Source organism: Heterodontus francisci, chromosome 24 (genome assembly GCF_036365525.1).
Source record: "Heterodontus francisci isolate sHetFra1 chromosome 24, sHetFra1.hap1, whole genome shotgun sequence".
Classification (NCBI taxonomy): domain Eukaryota; kingdom Metazoa; phylum Chordata; class Chondrichthyes; order Heterodontiformes; family Heterodontidae; genus Heterodontus; species Heterodontus francisci.
In genome coordinates this window covers 19,817,222-19,839,385 of record NC_090394.1, presented here as the reverse complement: position 1 = coordinate 19,839,385, position 22,164 = coordinate 19,817,222, and the positions used below count along the sequence as shown (strand labels likewise).

General features: G+C 43.6%; 1 protein-coding gene across 3 annotated transcripts in view; it reads right to left on the bottom strand.

Annotated features, from left to right (window-relative positions):
* Positions 1-22,164, bottom strand: part of pemt (phosphatidylethanolamine N-methyltransferase) — a 173,253-nt gene that overhangs the window by 3,979 nt on the left and 147,110 nt on the right. For 2 of the 3 annotated variants that reach the window (XM_068055739.1, XM_068055740.1), the window contains exon 5: positions 18,852-18,963. In XM_068055739.1, the coding sequence (XP_067911840.1) occupies positions 18,852-18,963 (112 nt within the window). Of the gene's footprint in view, positions 1-18,349; positions 18,761-18,851; positions 18,964-22,164 lie in introns of all 3 variants that reach the window. The other variant, XR_010977359.1, reaches the window with a different exon arrangement.

Below are 22,164 nucleotides of genomic sequence, written 5' to 3'. Positions count from 1 at the left end.
AGCAGCAGTTTATCCATTCATCATTAGATATGTTAATGTTGCAGTATCAGTTTTTTCACTTTAGCAAATTATAGGTTAAAATTATAGGATGTTACCAGGGAAATATTATTCAAGAACCAACTCGTTACTTTCTCAAACCTATTTTCTACTTGCATCATAATAACTTATTTTGTTTCAGAAATATTGCCATGGTGTTACGAGAGTACTTCTATTTTTTTGTAAAAATATGTTTTTAGGGCTTATAGTTTATTCATCTGGAATCTGAAGAGATGCTGAACTTTGTGTTTTTTTTTTAAAGAGAGGTTATCAGAAGGTTCCTGGATTTGGGCTTGGAAACAAGTTTTACTGGAAGGCACCTGTCTGTGGATAATCACCCAGCAGGCATTATTTTTGACTTGGGGAGATGTTTACAAAGAAGTGACAGGTCAAGATTTATAGAGTTCAGGAGACTTGACTTCTGAAATAATTTTAGTTTCAATTTGAACTGTTACAAAAAGGACAGTTGGTTTTTGCCTGCCAAGAAGACCCAGCTCATCTCTATCTCTTGAAAAAGAAACCCTGCATTTCCAGTGTGTCGGTCTCCTACTTCCAACTGTATTTGAAGAAACCCTGCATATTTGAAGAAACCCTGAGCATCGAGTGTGTGGGAACTGAAAATCTTTGTTGCTGTATTTCTGCTGTAAGACCTATCTGAATTCTCCATAGCTGCATTTCTTGAAAAGCCTACCCAAACTGATCTTCAACATCACCTGGAAAGAACTGTTCTAGGAAGATCCCAATGACAGCCATCTATACGCATTTGGGATGCCAAACCAAAACCAAGGGCCAGTAGTCTGCCTGAGTTTTTTTTTGTTTTCTTTGTAACAGCTGTAAACAACAATCCTTTTTATTTTTCCAGTTAACTGGTGTATGTGTGTGTGCGTTTGTGAGTGTGAGGTGCCAAGATAGATAAGGGGCTTTGATATTTCAATGTGTGTGTGTTTTACTTCATTTTTGGTTAAGACTTGTTTTATAATAAACTGATAATTTTGTTGTTTATTAAAGAAACCTGGTTGGTGTGTTTTGTTCTGGGAAAAAGAGAGTATATGATTGACTGTATTGGTAAGTGGAAAAATTTAAATATATGTTGTGACCTGTGGAGAAGTGGGACTAGAATAAACAGTGCACTCCTCCCGCTATGGTCGTAACAATGGTCATATTTAGGCTGTAAAAGAACTTGCAAATTGTTCAGATGTATTGGGCTGGATTTTATGCAGGAAGCAGGGCTCCCGGCGCCAGGCCGAAAAGTTGGGGGGGAACTCCGCCTCTGCATTTTTTCTGACCCCCGGTGTCAGACAGGGATTCCGCCTCCAAGAGCTGCCAGCCAATCAACTGCGTCAGCAACGCCACCAGGAGCGGTGGCCACTGCCGGTACTGCACATGCCTCAGACCCAGGCCCAGCACTGGAACCGCACCCTCACCCCCAGAGAAGAGGAGCTAGATTTTAAGAGCCCGCCGCCAGCTTATAAAATGGTGGCTGCATGCTGTGGAGCCGCTGTGATCTCCTGCGTGGCGGCTCATTAGCATGCCTGGGTCAGCCTGCCCATCCCCCTCCCCATCACCTGGAGGGGGCGGACTGTACAATGCCATGAACAGTGTCAACTGACAGGTCAGCAGGTGGTGACGCCATATTTAAATGGCAGGCAGCCCTGCATAAAACCTCTTTCACATTTAAACCTTTGCTGTTGGAGCTGACCAGCCAGCAGCGAAGTCTGCAGAGCCCCAGCTGCCAAGGAAATACCCCTGCAAGGCACCGGAGATGTCAGAGGTGTGAGGAAGGGTGGCCCCACGCTTCAGCAATGCCTCCCTGCTCACTCTCCTCCAAGCTGCAAGGGAAAGGCGGGATGCCCTTTTCCCCAGCCATGGTAAGAATAGATCCTCCTGCCTGACTAAGCAAGCCTGGATGGAGATTCCAGAGGAGGTAAGCTGCGTGGGGTTATCTGCCGAGACTGGGTAGAATGCCGCAACAGGATGAACGATCTCACGCGCTCGGCAAAGGTAAGTGGCACTTTGTTGCATGAGTCTGTTTGACCTTGCTGTCCACACACAGAGTGGCGCATGGGGGCCATTGCCACGTAAAAGACAGAGCGGTTCGGCCAGGAGGATTGATGTGTGAAAGAACTCACTTGTGCCTCAGACCATGGCACCTACATGACAGGCTGAGTCTGTATTAGAGACTGAGCTTCCCTCACTTTTGGTTTGAGCGTCCCTGTTGTGACATCATGTTGTTGTTTGGCAATGTTCAATATCTGCATCCTTGCTCTTCCAGGTGAAGAGGACCCACAACACGAGGGAGGCCTCCAGGACCAGAGGAGGGGTGCCAAGCATCAGACCCCTAACACAGGCTGAGGAGGTGGCCCTGGAGCTAGCTGGCAATCAGGGAGGATGAGCCGTTTCGGACATGGAGCTTGGGGTTCCGAGTGAACATACAGCTCTTTGACAAACACAATGATTACTCATAACATTTCACTTTTGGAGACAATGCACCATAAAACCTAAAACTGTGCTCTTCACATTGTATCTTGCAGGGCGACGCTCCGAGCTGGCATTGGAGGCCCTGGAGACTTCCAGCACCTCCTGAGGAAGAGACAATCTCAGAGGATGCAGCGTCTCATGACACTCCTGCACCTTCCACCAGCACAACTACACTCACTTTGGTGGAAATCTGTTCGGCTTTAGAGTCTGGGCCACAAGCTGGTGGGAGCACCATATATGTGCCCGAACAGCTGGCCGAAGCTGAGAAAGGCAACGCCTCTGACAGTCGAGACGACTGTGGGTGGCCAGGCCCATGCTGAGCCCCAGGTTGACAATGACCCTCTGGTGTCGACAGCACAAGGCATGCCGGAATTGCAGGGAGAGTTAAGGCAACATCTGGCAGAGATGCCAAAGGCCATGCGCAGCTTTGAGAGGACGACGGGGAGTCCACCCATGCCATGACAGCTGCCATGTCCCAGGTATATGAGTGCATGGCTTCCTCCATCAAGAGGTTGGTGACCCTCATGGAGAGCCACTTTTCGTAGATGCGCACAGACCTGCAAACCCTTGCCTTGAGCTGGAAGCAGCAATGGAGGGACCAGGGGCCTGGAGAGCGTTTCTGCACTGGTCCTAATCAGGAGAGCAGCGAGGTTTCTACGAGCCTTGAGAGGGAGGAGACGAGCCAGTGCTCCACATATGGGGATCCCCCCTTCAGGGTAATTCCAACGTGAACACCAGCTCCTCGGCCCCTCCACCGGTAAGTGCAGCTCCAGCAGCCATGACGTCTGATGACAGCCCTGCACTGGCGCAGGAGGTCTTCAGGCAGCTGGGACACTCCAGGCTTCAGGCGCCCAGAGGACCACCGCCCAAGTCATCCAAAGCCAAAGGGTGACCTGATCAGTAGCCTGCCTCCAGTCAAGCTGCTAGCGCAGAAGTAGCACCGTGAAGGAGCACCCGCAAACATTTCAAAACGACACCATGACACATATGAGTTTTCACGGTGACATGCCTATGTATTAATTCCTTCTTATTAAATGTACTTTTCTAACGTGTCTCCTGTGTGAATGATGCATGCCAGCATGTACCGATTATGTGTCCTCCCATTACATCATTGAACTGACAGAACTGCCAATGTATGGAATGACATCTTTGGCACACCTGTATGCGTGTTGTGGGACTGCACAGATGCAGTCACATGGGCAATAGCTCAGTCATTTGCTGCCAGTAATGGTGGAGACACAGATGTCACAGATCCAGAAGACTGCCTACCAGAAGAATCACAGTGGTGTGTGATGTGGGAAGCATATGGTACACTTCAGGGACTATAAAAGTGCTCAGCAATCAAGCGTTGTCGTGCATCCCTTGCTCGCTATGTACGTGCTGCATCGATGCTCGTCGTCTTCCCATACGCTTATGCTGCTGCAACCCCTCTGTGTCCTCATCATCTGAGGATCTCTCCTGCTCCCGTCTCTCATCATCCTGCAAGGTCTCCCCCCCTCTGTATTGCAAAGTTGTGCAGAACACAGCATACAGCAACAATGCACACAACCCTTTTTGGTGCGTTCTGCAGGGCCCCACCCAATCAATCCAGGCAGTGGAAGTGCATCTTCAGCATGCCGATGGCCTGCTTGATGGTAGCTCATGTCGAGCCGTGGCTCATGTTGTATCTCACTTCTGCATTGTTGTTGGGGTTTCTCACCAGTGTCAGGAGTCATGTCTGCAAGGGGTAGCCCTTGACTCCAAGAATCCACCCCTCAATCTGAGCCGGTGCAGTGAAGAGTAGCAGCACCTGGGACTGTTGCAGGATGAATGAGACATGGCAACTGCCTGGAAAGCGGGCACACACTTGCATGAAGCGCTTCCTGTGGTCACAAACTAGCTGAACTTTGAGCGAGTCGAAACCCTTTCTATTGAGGTATGTAGCTGGTTGTCTGGCTGGAGCCTTGATGGCCACATACAGTCTATGACCCTTTGCACCTGTGGGAATCCTGCAATGGCCCCGATCTGAGGGCCTTCCAGGCTTGTCTCTCAGGGTCCATCCTGAAGTGAACAGTCACTGACCCTCTCCTATATAAGGCATCAGTGACCTCCCTGATACAGCAGTGTACTGCTGACTGTGAAATCCCATATAGGTCACTGGTGGATCCCTAGAATGATGTGGAGGCATAGAAGTTAAGAGCAGCGGTCATTTTGAGGGCTACAGGTATAGGGTGTCCACTAAAGCCCATCGGCAGCAGTTCATCATTCAACAGTGCACAGAGATGTGGACGTCTGCAGTTGCCTCTGACACTGGCGCTACGACATCTGCAGCTATGTCACGTGGGGCCTGTGGATCCGTTGTCTTCTCTGGCCTTGAATGCGCCTTGGTGGCTGCTGCTTCTCATGTCTGGGAGCTTCCACATGGGCTGCGTCTGCCTCTTGGTTCCGCCTCCTGTGGGTATGGCTCCTCAAGGTATGTGGATCCAGAAAGACAGGGTGGACCAGCCCCATCTCTATGGTGGAGGTGAACTCGGTTCCTTCCGGAGGTCAATGGCACCTATCAGGGTAGAGAGTGATGTGAATTGGTGTTTCAGCTGCGTTCCTGCATGGTATTGCACAACAGTGCCTGTCTTAGCCTTAAATAACTGCGGGACAGCATGACCACAGTCATATAATTTCAGTTGCCTGGATTGGACCACTGGCATCATGACCTTAAACTGGCCCCCACCCAACATCAAGGAGTCATAGGCTGCCCTTATTCCCCCCATCCCCAAACATCATTAGACGACTGCAGGGTCAGTCCCCTACACCCCCACCCCAAAACGCTCATGGTCCTTTACGGGAGAAGGGTACAGGGTTCGTCCCTTCATGAATGCAGAGTTGAGACCCTGTTCACAACACACACCCACCCACTTGCACAGGCTCCAAGAACTGAATCCTCGGTGCTGCCGGCTTTTCTCGGACGTGAAAGGCACGTGAGTGCCGCACATCCAGCTGAAGAGCATGAGCAGATGGCTGAACCACAGTGGCAGGTATAGAAATGTGTGTTAAGTGGCTATTTACGAATTCAAATCTGGGTTCCATCGCCGAGCGGCAGGGGTGCCGTCACAGAGCCTCACTGCCGCCGGGAAGATAGGTCCCGGCACTCCCGGCATCGGCCTCTTTCGGACCCATCTTCTAGCGCCCGCCCCTTCTCCCCCACCGCCACCATAGATCATGACGTCGGGGGCTTGGTAAAATCCAGCCCGATGTAGGTGAGGTGGGGTTTCTGGGGCCAGTTTGGAATGCCCAGGCGAGGGGGGCAGGGTGGGCGTTTGGTCCAGAGGGAGGGGGTCTCTAGGAGGTACATTTGATCCCATTGGGAGGAGGCCCCCCACCGCCTGCCGCCAAGCCTGCAGGGAGGGCACCTCGTTTTCCAAGGTGTCCTCCCTGCATGGCTGAGGCCCCCCCCACCCACACCGCTGGTAAGATCCCAGTCGGTCAAGGGCCTCAATTAGCCTCTGGGTGGGAAGGCTGTCGTCGGCAAACAGTCTTCCTGCCCCCAGAAAGATTGGGCCCTGCAATCTCGGCGTCGGATTCCGTGGCAGCCATTGCCGCTCCGATTCTCCGGCCGTCCATGCCGCGGAAACCGCCGACAGAAGGACAACACCATCCAGCCCATTAATTCAATTAGACATTGTACGTATGATGCTCTATTTTGCCTACTTCACTTTTAGTTATCATGTTGCATTGCCATCTCCCAAATAGAGCCAAAGGGCAAGATTTTTGCCCCCATATGGTTGGCGCAAAAATTCATGCCATCAGCTGGCATCATCCCAGACCCGGGCCATTTTCCCCGGAGTCGGTATAGGAGGCACAAGTGGCAGTTAGCTAAGTTAATCATCAATTAAGGCCAATTAACAGAGTGGGCCCCTGCAGCATTGGGAAATAGGCCAGCTGCCTGGTTTCTCTTTCAGTCTTACCTGAAACAGCAGGTTGCAGCTTCTTCCAAGTTGGAGGACCTCCTATTGGCCCTCCAGCTTCGAGAGCCTGCCTGCCATCCTTAATTGGATGGTGAGCGTGCCCTCTGGTCACTAATTGGCCAATTCAGGAAAAATCACTGCCGGGTAATTGGTCCCTGTACAGCGTAGGGTTGGATCGGAACTCCCATCTGACTCAGACATCTCGGCCCTGACCCAAAACCCATAATCCTGCCCAAAATCTCACTTGTTACAAGCAGAATTTTACCTCATCTAGCCATGATCTCACTCTCCTTTTTCGCCAAACCACATGATTTTGATTCTCCCCGCACACCCCCCCAGCAACTAGAGGCAGACAGACATTCCAGGTGGTCCAAACTAACTGAATGATTATACATCACAAACTATAAAACTGGCAAACACTGCCCAACTGCTATAAAAATGCTAATAACTCAAAACAGCCCAGCGTACAGGGCAATAAAAGTGCAGATGTGCCAAAATTTAATTCACTTCACGAGGATCAGAACATTTTATGCTCCATTCCACCTATTTCAATTATATTCCCTGAAATTAAGAAACAATATATTAAACGTCTGGAGCTCAAAACCAGACTTTCACACATTTTACAACTATAAATTATAAAACAACTGAACTTGACTTCAAAAGGAATGCGTAAGTGAGGTCTGTGGTCCTTGGCTGGTAATGCCTGGAGGAACTGAGGAATTGATGCTACGTTGCCAGTTTACAGAACAAAGCAGTTATAAACTATTTGCTTATTAGTAATATTAAGGCTCCATTTGTCAAAACATTACTATTAAGTTAAAGGATACAGGAATAAAATTTGTCAGTTCACTCAGTTCAGTATTTATCCAGTGAGAGGACCTCAATGAATGACTCATATGACACAGTTGTAAACAGTTTAGGATATCAAATCTACTTGCTGGATAAATGCACTCAATAGATTCCTGAGTTTTTTGTTTATACAGTGGGTATAATACTGGCACTATAAATTTTAAGACTAAAATAATCATAATCAGAAATTAACAGACATACTGGCAGAGCAGTTTAGAAACCGAAATCTTAGCACAGGAGACCAGTAAGCCCTTGCCTACATTTAAAGCATGTAGTCTCACTGGAACTCAACTAAGTTAATCTTTTTTATTGGCTTAATACATTTATTTTACAAAACTGGTAGAAATATCTTTATGGGACATGCGATGTGTTGTCACAAAGAGTGTTGAAGGAGAAACTGCAGTGCTTTAAAAGGGAAAATTAGATAGCTATGTATCCAATATAGAGAGAGAGTGAGAGTGAGTGAGAGAGAGAGAGAGAGAGAGAGATTTGGGTTGTGTGAGGGAGGGCATGTGAGGAAGGGAGAGGGAAACTTAAAAAAGAGAAAAGCATCCAAGAGGGCTCTAGAATACTGGCCAGAATGCAAGAGAGATACACATACAAAGTGAGACAAATAAGGAATTGTGGGAGAAACACACAGATGAGAGGAGATAGAATCAAGATTTACACATAAAGTCAGACAGCAGCCCAAACTCCATAAAGTTGGCGACATCACTAAAACAGATTATCTGATCATTATCACATTACTGTTTGTGGGGCCTTGTGTGCAAAATTGCTGCTGCATTGCCTACATTATAACTGTGACTACATTTCAAAAGTACTTCACTGGTTGTAAAGAACTTTGGCTACTTAGTTCCCTGTTTAAAATTATAAATCAGGTTAAATTGAGCAATTTGACAAATAAACAGGGATGGAGTGACAGAATGTTGCAATTACACTGCCCAAAAATTACCAAGTTTCTCTGATCCCCGCAAAAAAGCATTCAGCTGAAGTTGGCCAGCACTACCTCATGAGATTACTGTCTCTACAAATCATCTCCACAATAAAAGATGGCAGTGTTCGGCCCAAACAGTAACCCAGAGGTGGGAAAGAATCAGAAAGGTCGAGGTGCTGATCTTGGCTGGAAGTAACTTGCAATACTTGCAATATCAGAGGACAAAGGCCCCAAACAGGATCACTGAAGCAATGACTGTAAAACAAATAAATAGTTGAGCAGACCATTGGGTTTCTCAAGCCCTGTTTCAATTAGAATGGTTGAGGGTAGCCCTTCAGTCCAGCAACAGTCTGCATCTTTTACAATTTGGCCATTACAAAGGGACTGTACATTTTATCTGCAGATGAAGATAAAGAGGGTAAAGAAAACAAATCACCTGATCAGGAAGAGGATACTGTGATGGAAACTACACCTGCCAAATGGAAACATATCAATTTCGTCATATGGAACACTATTTGAACTGTTAACTGGACATTGAACATAACTGGTTTAAAAAGACCACAGAGCTGAATGGCTGAAAACATGGTTGCACATTTGCATTCTGAGAGATAGTTGCATAGAGAGACAATGGGAGTGTTCCCTGATTCAATTAGCCAATAGTGGTGATCAAAAGACATTGAGAGTCATTGTCTGTATAAGAGCCAGGACTCCCCCACCCCTCCCCCCCACCGCCCCCCACTGAGTGTGTCTAGTAAGTTTCTCTTACCAAATACTTTAAATCTGTGCCCTTTCGTTCTCAATCCTTTCACGAGTGGGAACAGTTTCTTTCTATCTACTCTGTCCAGACCCTTCATGATTTTAAATGCCTCTATCAAATCACCTCTCAGCCTTCTCTTCTCCAAGGAAAACAGTCTTCAAAATATTTGTTCACTGCCTCTGCCATTTCCTCATTCCCCATGATGATTTCTCCTATCTCTGCCTCTAAGAGATCAACATCTACTTTAGCTACTCTCTTCCTTTTTATATACTTATAAAAGTTCTTACAATCTGTTTTTATATTGTTGACTAGTTTACTCTCATTCAAATTTTTCCCTTTTTATCAACTTTTTGGTGGCCCTTTGCTGGTTTCTAAAAGATTCCCAATCCTCAGACTTACTGCTATTTTTTGCAACTTTTGCTTCTACTTTTAGTCTAACACTCTCCTTAACTTTCTGAGTGAGCCACGGTAAATGCCTCATATGAAGGAACTTTAATTTCATTTTTTTTAACCTCTATTCTCTGTAATGACCTTATTTGCCAACGTACAATTTTTGTTAAACTCTCTGTCCCTTCCTGTCCCATGCGGTTGGGAGTTACCAACATTACGACCCTGCTCCAATACTCAACCTCTCTCTTTGGATTTCTAAATTTCCCTTTACCCAAACCCTCCCTCCACCCCCTGTTAGTTTAAAGCCCTGTCCACAGACCTAGTTATGCAATTGGCCAGGACACTGCTTCCAGCCCGGTTCAAGTGAAGCCCATCCCAATGGAATAGCTCCCTCTTCCCTGAGTACTGATGCCAGTGGATGAGGCCTGACAATACTGCCTTTTCGTTATTCCCTCAAACTAATCATTCTCATTACCGTGTTAATCCCTTGTGCTTAAAACTCTTTTATCATTTGTGATCCTAGCCTCTTACTACCGTGTGGTGCTACTTCAAAGTCAGAAATTTGTAAGGTTTGTGGTCGGGACTATACTGATAGAGCCCTAGAGGATAAATAAGGCACTTGCCTCAATGATGTCCATATCCTTGCAGGACCTTGATTCCAAAGTGTTTTCCCCCTGTGCGTCCCATGCCTACTGGGCCTAGGCCATTAGCTCCTTCTTGTGCTGGCAGTGGAGGGGGCTGCACTGATGCAGCCATACTGTCATCATCATGAGAAACAACATCCGCGATCACTCCTGTACTGTATGTGGGATCAGTTGGGCTAATGATTCACATGAGAAGTTGAATAGTCCCAATTAAGTCCTAAAAATACATGAATTAGGATGTTCTTGAGGGCATCTATGGAAGTAGTCGATGCTGCCACTCTGGGAGCAAGAATTGCCCTCAAGATCTCCTGCTGATATCTTGTGTTTACAGAAATCTCTTGGACTGCCACATTAACCAAAGTGATAGTTGTTTCATGTCATCCCTCCTTCATGATGTTGCAGATGTGGACTTTGTAGATTTGCCCAACTTATCCACCATCTGTAATACATGAGAGGAGACTAGCTCTACTGTCTGCACACGAGATCTATGTTCCTGATTCAAAGATCGGCCAAGAATGGTTGTTTCTGCATTCTACAGGAAAGACACCTCTCTCCTCATTATTCCCTCCCAGCTTTCCCCACTCATTGATGCTCTGTGCTTCACAACATGATATTCCTTCTGTTAATTTAATTAATGGGAGTATCTGGACTGGTGCTTCATTAAGTAAGGTGTCAAGACATGTGTTGGTGAATCAAATGCAGGAATAGGCATTGTGGACTGCTTGTGGACTCTAAAGGCCTGGCACCTGTGAGGAATATTCAATTTAGAAGAGTTACCTGCAATTTGTGAATCAGAAGTTGTGACAAGCAATGACAGGAGAACTTGCCTTTCTTGGGAGCAGCTTTCTTCTTCTCAGCTATTTTCATACTCAATTTCAAACATGCTTTCAGCTGCACGCAATACAGCAATCTCCACTTTTTAGTTACATGCTGCAGGAACTGTGATATGGGGCAGTAAAGTAGGAGGAAGATATGTGGCAGGAGTTTAGTGATTGTGCTTACTGTCTCCTCCATCTGCATGGTCCTGGATGGTGTGGAGGTGAGTCATGCTGCCTGTAGTATTTCAGCATCTGCGTGGGCTCTTGTTCAGTTACCTTGAACAATCTGGTGAGGTCAGTCAAATATTTACAGCACTGTCTGCCTGACCCAGCTTCCTTCAAAATGCCTGCACCTCCTACTTCTGGGGCTTCCTTTGCTCAGTGCCATTATCTGTATCAACATGACCTCCACTGCAACTTCAAAACATCTTGGGGTTTTAGCTATTGCAGATCTTTGTTGCCCTTCCTTCTGCTCCTGGAATTGGAACCTGACCTCTAACTCTAGCTCTCTCCTTCTAATTAAACTGCTGTGCACCTGACCCTTTAAGCTGCAGCAGCATTTAAAGTGCTCGAGATAGTTTGCTACCCCTTCAGCGGTGACGATTGGCAGGAGTGGGAGGCTCTACTTTAAACCCACGCTGAATAGTAATTTAGCCCCTTCCCTAAAAGAAAATGTGGTCTAGTGCAGGTGGGATTAGGTAGCTATGCGAAAATCCCAAACTGATACTTCGCCAAAGGGCCTTGGAAAATTTAGGCACTACTTCTAATTAACCTTTATAATAATAAGACCAAAACTGTATACACTGATCCAAGTGTAATCTAAGGTTCGATACAAGTTTAGCATAACTTCACAATTGGATAAATCATGGTCTTCTTTCATCTAGCAATTTCTATCTTAATGCATTTAGTGACTAACTTTACATAGGTTTATTTTCTTCCTCCTTTCGAAGAACAAACAAATCCCTTCTGAAACAGGGAATCAGAAATAGGGTTCACAAAGTGATAGGTCACAGTTCTGAGTTTGTACCTGGTTTTGTTCCAAGAATCTATAGATAATAAATACTTCTTAGCGATCTGCTGTAGTTTGCTCATTCTGAATTGGAACTTATGCTATTGTGGCAGAGGAGGGGTTCTCTGATATGCGGGAGTGGGGAAATGTGCACATTTCAGTGAAAGAATTTAGACAGAGGTTTCTAAATCACCCCAAGACAGTGAAATAAGTGACTTTTTATTTGTTCCTGGAAATTAAATTATGTTTTCCTCACCACAACAAAATGAAAACAAACTCAATGGATACTACAGTTACATAAGTAAATCTTTTTATATGAATAATTGTTATTTCCAACTACTCAGCATAAATAAAAAGCAGCTGTTGTAAACGTTCAGAATACATTGAAAAATACAAAGATTGTACTTGAAAAATTACAATTGTTCAAAGTTTCATTTGTCACAGGTGATGTGCTGTTAACTTTCCTTGAACACAGTGATTGACCTAAATTGTTATTTTTAAGGAAAATTACTTTGGAAAAAGTTGAAGATTTTATGTCTTACTGGAAGGAATAATAAATAATGGCTGCCTTAATAATCGTAAGTTTCATTAAATAACCCCTCGCATACAGTAATTTACATTATTAACTCAAGAAAAATCCACAAGTTGTCTTGAGGATTTTATACTGACCAGGAAAGGCTGGGAGCTTGGACTTGGGGATATGGGGCACTATTTTGAGATCTGCAGATGACATACAACTTGGAAGTGTAGGAGACAGTGGGGAAAATAGTGACAGACATTAGGAGGATGTAGACAGGCTGGTGGAATGGGCAGACACATGGCAGATGAGGTTGAACACTGAGGAGTGTTCGGTGGTACATTTTGGTGGGGAGAATGAAGAAAGACAATGCGTGCTGAATAGTACAAATTTAAGTTGGGGTGGGGGGATGCGGGGATGGTGGTGCAGGAACAGAGTGACCTAGGGTAGAGCTCTGCACAGGGTACTTACATGGAGGTAGAAGTCTGTATAGGAAATCCGACCCGAGCCCGAATGCCAGACCCGGAAGTCCGACCCGACCTGACATATGTCGTCGGGACCCGTCGGGTCGGGTAGCAGGCCTTTACAACAGTACATGGGTGAAGGCCGGCTATCCGACCAGACCCTGATGAGACCCGATGACATGCACCGGGTTCGGGTTCGGGTCGGGTCGGACTTCCGAGTCTGGCATTCGGCCTCAGGTTGGGTTTCCAATGCAAACCTTTAACCTAGGGATGTTTGTGCACAGCTCTTTGAAGGTGGCAAGGCAGTTTTAAAAAGCAGTTAGTAAAGCACATGGAATCCTTGGCTTTATAAATAAAGGCATGGGGGGAATTTTATGCTCTCCCCTGTGGTGGGTTTGGAGACAGGGAGAGCATACAATTGGGTGAAACAGTAGATTAATGACATCCATAATGCAGCCTTGGATGGCATAACAGTTGTCTCATGTCATGTATTCTATGGGTGCCTGGAAATTTCCTGTGGCACAAAGATTGAGGCCAACAGTAACATTCATTGCTATGGAAAGTACTATATCAATAGCTGATTATTCACCAGATTTCTGTGGGCTAGATTGCCCAAATTGGTCACAACTGCCTTTTGTGATTGTTCCTCCATGGGCTCAAGAGATTCTGATGTAATTTGTGTTCTGCATGTTATTCTTTGATGAGGTCTGCACTGTTGAGCTGATATCTGTTCCAATGTACTGTAAGGCAGCCAAAAGGGGCATCTGGCTCATTTTCTAAATGACCACGAATCACCTTTTGCTAATACCTGCAACAGCTGCTGTCCTATCATTGAATTAACTCTAGCTCAGAGCACGAGATATTTTTTAGTGGGCTGTTTTCGCAATGGTAAATATTATTTACAAAGGGGACATTGTGATGCCAGATAACGGATTGCCGCATTTTAAATATTACTAGTTCTGTATTGGGAAGTACTGAAGCAATAATATTACTTAAATAGACAACTAGCATCTTGTAGATGAATTTAAATTGCATTGCTTTGGAAATACAATAAAATATATTTTTTAAAACCACAGAACAGTAATTAGAACACAGACTAGTGCAAAATATATTATCTAAAGTTAAGTAATTATTTAATCAAATAAGCCTCTAAATCGACTAAGACTAATCTAGATTGTTTTTCAAATATTAACCTCATAACTTTTGGACATTCAGTACAAATGTACGATCAAAATTTACAATGTCCCATTCAAGAAAATTAATTTCATTGCAAATACATAAAGTTCCTAATAAGTGATTTCGTACAACATTTTAAATTATATGATCATGCATGTATTATGGATATTACAGAAAGGCTTATAAACTCTAGGAACAGATCTGCATGTTTCATTTCAACACTAAAGTCCGAAATTGACAATTATCACAGATAATGAGCAAAATTAAAATTCTAATTTATTACCATTTGATCAACGCACCAAAGACTGGAATGCTATTAGTTTATTCAGTTATAATTTAATTATCTTTAAAGAAGAGAACTGGAAGTACTGTACAGTGAAGTAGCCAGTTAAAATAAAACGAAGTACTAGAGATCAAAGCACGCCAGGATTGAAAAATATTTTTAACCATTATGAGGTACTATTAACAGCATTATACAAAAGCTGAGAATCTAAACTATAAATGGTTAAAGACAAGGCTGCCAATTGGCGTAAAAATATTTTTAAAAATGCCTCAAGATTTCTGCTTAAGTAATGTAAAAGGTTGTCCCTACTAGTTTTGTGATGTAGCAGAGCACATGGCAGACATCAAACAGGCCTGCTCATGCTAGACATTGGTAAAGAAAACTAAGGTTGGTGCAATATATTGAATACGAGAAATATTAACTTTACTGATAATGACGTGTCATATTTACTCATCACGTGCAGAATTTCCCTTTAGTGTTCGGTAACACACCTCCTTTCCAGTGTATAAATGGTCTGTGCTCAATCCTATCTAGGCCCTGAAAAAAGTATAATTTTCGTTGAACATCTTGTGGTGCCTTGGGATCTTGTTTAATCTGGGAGGGGAAGGCTAAGGCTCTAAAATAGCTAGTAAGCTCTGATCTTGAAATTAAGCCCAGTCAAGATCATTTAATAAACAATGCATCAATGTAAAATTCATTTTTCCATTATTTTATGGAATCATAGAACTTTACAACACAAGAGGCAGCCATTTGGCCCATCACACCTGGGCTAGTTTTCTGAAGAGCTATCTGTTTAGTCCCATTAGCCTGCCCTATCCCTTTTATTAATAAATACTTTTCCACTTTTAAAAATTAATATAGACTCTGCTCCCACCACTTTTCTAGTAAGGCATTCTACATATTTAAAAAAAAAAGCTCTGCTTTCATTCTTTTGGTGATGATCTTAAATTTATGCCCTCTAGTCACAAATGTACTGATGAGTGGAAATAGATTATCCTTACATAAACTCTCATAATTTTGAACACCATCAGTTTTCCTCCTAATCATCTCTATTCTATTGAAAACGATTTCAGTTTCTCATGCCTCTTCACATAACTAAAGACCTTCATCCTTCATAGCTTCTTGGTGAATCTCTTCTTTGCCCACTTCACAACTTCAACATCCTCCTAAATCAGAAAGTCCAAAACTGGACATAATATCCTAACTGTGGTCTTACCGAATATCTGAATGGATTTCTCATTGCTCCTTTTACTGTTGTGCTCCATGCCCCATTTATAAAACCGAGCAGCGCACAAGTTTTTTTTAAATAACCGTTATCCACTTGTTCTCCCACTTTTGAAGATTTGTATATCTGAACCTTTGCAACTCTTTACACTCTTCCTTTCCTTATTCTTTCTTCCAAAAGATATCACCTCACAATTTTCTGTTAAATTTCAACTAACATCAATTTGTACAATCTACTAATCTGTCTGTGTACCCCTGAATATGTGGTACAGTCCTCCACATTTAACCACTGTCCTTATCTTTGTGCCATTCATAAATTGTGATAGAATGTCTCCCAGTGCACATTATGGACTGAATTTTATCTTGTTGGTGGGGATTCCAGCAATGGGCCAGAAGGTAGCCTCTGTTTCGGACCCCTAGCCGAATTTCATAGCGGGCAGCCACTTAACTGCCCGCTGACGGGGTCCCAATCCCTTTAAGGACAGGGATCTCGCCCCCAGCAGCTGCTGGCCAATTAGAGGGCCAGCAGCTTAGTAGTACCGGCAACACCACCTGCAGCGGCGACCACTGACAAGACTACAGGAGGCCCGTGACCAGGGCCAGCACTGGAGCCCCTCATCTCAGGTAAGTGTGGCGGGCTCTCCTGGGCTAGTCTGGCAGGCCCTGGCAAGGGGAGGGGGGTGGTCCTTGAGAGCAGGTTGTTTACTGAGGGGCGACCTTTGTGCCGGGGCCCTCTGTGGTCTCCCCGCCCCCACAGCCCATATGGAGGCCGCCTTGTTTTGCTGGCCAACCTCCCCACATGGTTGGGCTCCCACAAATTGCTGGTAAAATACTAGCGGCGGCCAGAAGAGGCCCTTAAGTGGCTTCTTAAGGGCCTCAATTGGCCTCTGGATGGGAAGGCCATCTTTGGCTTTCTCCACTCCTGACAAAATCGCATAGTGACTCCTCCTAAGGGCCCATAAAATTCAGCCTTATGTACCGAATAAAACAAGCAATGATCTCAGGGATTATAAGAACATCACTGGAGTAGGTCAGAGACTGCGTACTGTGGCAAGTGGTTCAGCTGCTGACTTCCCAAAGTCACTTCACCATCTGATAGAATATTCTTCACCAGCCTGAATTAATGTAGCTGCAACAACACTTGAGAAGCTTAATACCATGCAGTAGCCCAGCAACCAACTTAAACATCCTCCCCTCTCGTGGCTGAAGTACTACTGTCTACCACAGCAGCTCACCAAAGCTTCTTCAACAGCACCTCTCAAACCTGTGATCTCCACCGCCTAGAAGGACAAGGGCAGCAAGTGCTTGAAAACACCACAACCTCCAAGTCACACACCATCCTTACTTGGACATTTATCACCATTCCTTCATATCAATGGGTCAATAGCTTAGAACTCCCAACCTAACATCAGTGTGGGAGCACCTTCAACAAACGGACTGCAGTGGTTCAAGAATATGACTCACCACCACTTTCTAAAGGGCAATTAGGGATGGGCAATAAATAAATAAACTTAGGGGCGGTGCAGTGGTTAGCACCGCAGCTTCATAGCTCCAGGGACCTGGGTTCAATTCTGGGTACTGCCTGTGCGGAGTTTGCAAGTTTTCCCTGTGACCGCGTGGGTTTTCGCCGGGTGCTCCGGTTTCCTCCCACCACCGAAGACTTGCAGGTGATAGGTAAATTGGCCATTGTAAATTGCCCCTAGTGTAGATATGTGGTAGGGAATATGGGATTACTGTAGGGTTAGTATAAATGGGTGGTTCTTGGTCGGCACAGACTTGGTGGGTTGAAGGGCCTGTTTCAGTGCTGTATCTCTAAATAAATAAATAAATAAATAAATGCTGATGTTGCTAGTGACAGTCATAGCCAGAGTTCTTTTTAATATGCTGCCAGTCCAAAACCATCCATTAACCACTACTCCTCAATTTTTGTCCTTTAGCCAACTTCTTATCCATGTTGCCACATTCTCTTTAATACCTTGTCAGGAAAATCCTATATGCCAAATGGGACACATTAATTTTATTGGTTGGAAACTTACATTGGACTGTTAATGGAAAAAATCCTAGAATTTAACTTTCAAAAAAACTAGCAGCCAAGATGGCCTCTGCAATTTACATTTGAAATACCAGATTATCTAACAGAAGCCCAGCCAGGACAATGGTTTGCCCTAAGTGACTGAATTACCTGGAATGACTTTATTAGCACGGCCGTCATGGCCATTCCCACCCACTGACTTTGAAAGAGCCAACCCCTCCAAGTGTAAATGGACATCCTGGAGCATGTAGCACCCAGAATTTCATTAGAAAATTTCAGAAAAAATCTTATTAGAAACAAAGGGGATTGATAGAACCATGTGACTGCTTGCTCATCTCTGAAGAAACTAAAGTTTTGTGGCACAGACAGCAGACAGGCAGTAACTGAAAACACAACAACAAAGTAGGCGGCTGCTCCCGTGTCTCCCTCTCGCTTTCTCCCCCACCAGAAAATATCAAGAAAAGAACCAGCTGTGACTGGGGGACCCCCTCCAAGCCTAAAGGCCACTACAGCCAGTAACTGCAGAAGAGAATCAACAACCAATTCTGCCTTCAGGAGCCCTGAGCAAAGCAAGACAACCATAGTGCACTGGGACCAGCCAGGACTTCAAGACTACAGCTTCAGCCGAGGACTACTGGATTTACAGACTGGATTTAAGTTCATTTATTGTGGACTTTAATCCAACCACCAAATCTGTTTCCTTCTGTAATCTATTTGTGTGTGTGAATCTTGTGTGAATGTGTAGCGTATTTTTAGTATTTTAAATCGGGGTCGAGTATTAAGTAAAATAAACTTACCTCTTTCTTGTTTAAACTCAAGAAAACCTGTCCGATTGGTTCTTTTGTAATCACTTTACAGGAACAAGGTGAAACACTCACTGAGATGGTAAGCACAGCCACTGTTTTTAAAAAGGAATAAACCCTGTTGCGGTTGAACGAGAGGAAGGGTGAAAGGGGAGCCTGAGACCCCCTCCTCACCTGGCTGCAACAACCATATGACTTAATTTTATCAAGACTCTTATATAGTGCCTTATCAAATGTCTTTTAAAAATCCATATAATTCATTCACTGGGATTCCTTTATCAAAGCTCTCCATTAACAGCAGTGCTAACTACTTTATTTTAACTCATGCATTGAAAGAGTAGACTAAGGAATTTAATAGCCTCGTCAGCATTCATATCTCATCTTCTCACAGTAATTTCAAGACCTCTGTTAAGAAAGGAAAAATGAAAATTAAGAGTGAGGGAGGAAGGCATGAGTCAGGAAGAAATGCATGATGATTTTAAATTTACATACTTACATGATAGCCCAGCCCAAGTAGACTAATGTGCTCCCCCAATACATTGGGTTCTCCATTATATTAAAAGGAAATGTCAGCACCTTGGTCTCCATCAAGACTCCAAAATAGTCTCCTGTGAAAAGTATATGCTAATTAGAGTTGGCTTGTACAATCAATGCAAATTGTTTCTTCACCAGGGTGCAGGTAAGTATATTATGGACTATACATTAGAAAACTGTCATCTAAAGTGTGTAATAAATGTGATGATAATCCACTGCTGAAAAACCCATACTTATGGAGTATTTATGGTTAGGAAAGAAAGAATGTGCAATTGTCTAGAGCCATTCACAAACTGAATGTCCCAAAGTGCTTTACAACTAATGAGGTACTTTTTGAGGTGTAAGCAATGTTGTAATGTGGGAAAGCATGGCAGCTAATTTGTGCACAGCCAGGTCCCATAAACCGCAATGAAATAAATGACTAGATATCTGTTTCAGTGATGTTGGATGAGGGATAAATATTGGACAAGAGACTGGGAGAACTCCACCTGCTCTTCTTCAAATTAGTGCCATGGATCTTTTACATCTACCTGAGAGATCAAGCGGGTGTTTCAGGAGATTGATGTAGAAGTCCGTAGATGGTAGGCATGGGCAATGTGGATATCTGGCAAAATGCCAATGCAGGATATGTTAAGTCAGAAGAAACGGGCTTATAATGATGGTGGAGCTAAAGGTGTGTGACATCACAACCACTATAACAAGATAATTTACATCATGTTACTTCCATCATCCTCACTGCATTTTATATATATCTGGTATCAAGTTTAAAGCACGTATTTGATTTTTCGCTGGTTTTTAATTTACTGTCACATTCACTAAAACATCCAGATTTATGATTCATCGGCTCAGAAATGCAGGAGGCCAATCTCACCAGTGATAGCTCTGAAACTAAAGTATAAATTATTTTGCTTTGAAGCTAGAAGTATCATAGGACAGACTTGCCTTTGCAGCTGATGTCATCAATACTACCTGACTTGCATATCACCATAAAATTCAACCTCAGTCACTTTCTTGTATTTTATATAAGAGAAAATGCTTCAATCTGTCAATATGTTCCATTTCCAAGGTAACACTAATTGCTACAGCCTCCTACATCACTGAGCTATTCTATTATTGAAAAGATAACTGACAATAGTTTTAAGTTAAAAAAGTAAAATATCAAGGTGACTTTTAGGACTATAACCTGCATGTTCAAACTCGGTTACAAAGGCATTGCTACAGAAATGGGGCTACCAGAGACAGACAGGATGAAACTGGCACAAATGGAAAATGCTGGAAACATCCTGCAGGTCTGGCAGAAACTGTTTTTGTATTTTTTCTTTGCAAGTTTGAAAATATGGGTATACTGAAACTGATTTCAAAATGCTTTGAAATGTTTGCAATAATCATTGGTATAAAAAGTAGGCAGTAGCAGAACAAAAGCCCTTCATATTTTTCAACCATTGTCTTGCTACTACATTTGGATTACTTGTCATTAGAGGCATTTCTTTAATGTTTGCACAATATGCCTTCACGACATAGCAACAGGCGTGGGCTATTCAGCCCCTTGAGTCTGTTCTTGCATTTCATTAGATCATAGGTGATTTGTACCTCAGCTCCATTTACCCGCCATATCCCCGATATCCTTATCTATCTTTCAATAGTCCTGGTATCCACAGACAGTTTTGAGGGAAGAGAATTCCAGATGTGTGAAAAGTGCTTTCTAATTTTGCTCCTAAATAGCCTACCTCTAATTTTGTGTCCCTTTGTTCTCGATTCCCCTGCCAAAGAAAATAGTTTCTCTGCATTTACCCTGTCGAATCCTTTTTAAAATTTTAAATATTTCGATCAGATCACCCCTCAATCTTCTATACTCAAGAGAGCCTAGTTTATGCAACCTGTCCTTTTACTTATCAGACCTTGGAGAGTCGGAAAAAAATTCACATGCGGCTTTGAAAAAAATGTTCAAAATCAGAACAACCAAGGTGTAGAAAATGGTAGGCCGGTACTTCAACGCACAACAGTACTGATTTGCATGCAAACTACAAGCTATGAAAATACTAATTCAGTGCCAAAATCTTTGAAAGCCTATCAATCGCTTCAATGTAGGTAGAAAGGTGAGATGAAATCATGCAAAAGAAAATGTGGTTAACAACCAAATTCATATTTTAAGATTTAAATTAAATGTGCAAGTAATTAAATGTATCCATGCGGCATCCAAAGAAAGTAGAACTGAACTTTTAACATTCTATTAATGTTTAAAGTTAAACAAAAATGTACTGCCTGAAGCAAAATGGTTATATTCACATAAATACTCCAAAACAAATGGGCCAAACCAGATCCTGCATTCAGGAATAAATGAGTGTACACTTCGCATAGTTCAATAAAGATCGGTAGCTGTTGTGGAAACGAAATCCGATGGGTACAAAATGAGCTGCCGACTTGCTATCGGCTGTTTTGTGCTAACGGCCAAGGCCAATTTCATCCCTACAAAAGCAAAATACTGAGGATGCTGGAGATCTGAAATAAAAACAGAAAATGCTGGAACTACTCAGGTCAGGCAGCATCTGTGGAGAGAGAAACAGTGTTAAAGTTTCAGGTTGATGACCCTTCATCAGAATTGGAAAATGTTAGAGATGTAACAGGTTTTAAGCAAGTACAGAGGCAGGAGTGTGGGGCTGGGGCAGTTGGAGGTGACACCTCCCAGAATACACCCACAGTTCGCAACTATCAATGCATGCCATCAATAAAAGAGAATCTAATCAGTAGAGACAGGGCAGCAGAAGAGAGAAGCACCCCCACCCCATTGTGAAGACCAGAGGCCAAGCTCAGAATGAGTGCCTGTGCACCTACACTCCTAGAGCCTCAAGTAACATCATACCCCAATCTTCTTTTGCACAATGCCACACAAGCAAATGTAACCTGGTGATGCATTCAATGCACACCTAAAAAATATCAAGATTAGAACTATCACATGAACACAAAATTTTTAATATGTATTATAGAATTATACAGCACAGAAAGGAGACCATTTGGCCATAGTGCCTGTGCCAGCTCTCTGAAAAAGCTGCCAATTACTCCCACTCCCCTGCTCTTTCCCCACAGCCCTGCAAATATTTTCTTTTTAAGTATTTATCTAATTCGATTTTGAATATTATTATTGAATCTGCTTCCTCCACCATTTCTGGCAGTGAATTCCAAATCATAACAATTCGCTAAGAAAAATTCTCATCTTTCCCCTGGCTTTTTGCCAATTATCTTACATCTCTCCCCTCTGGTTACTGACCCTCCTGCCA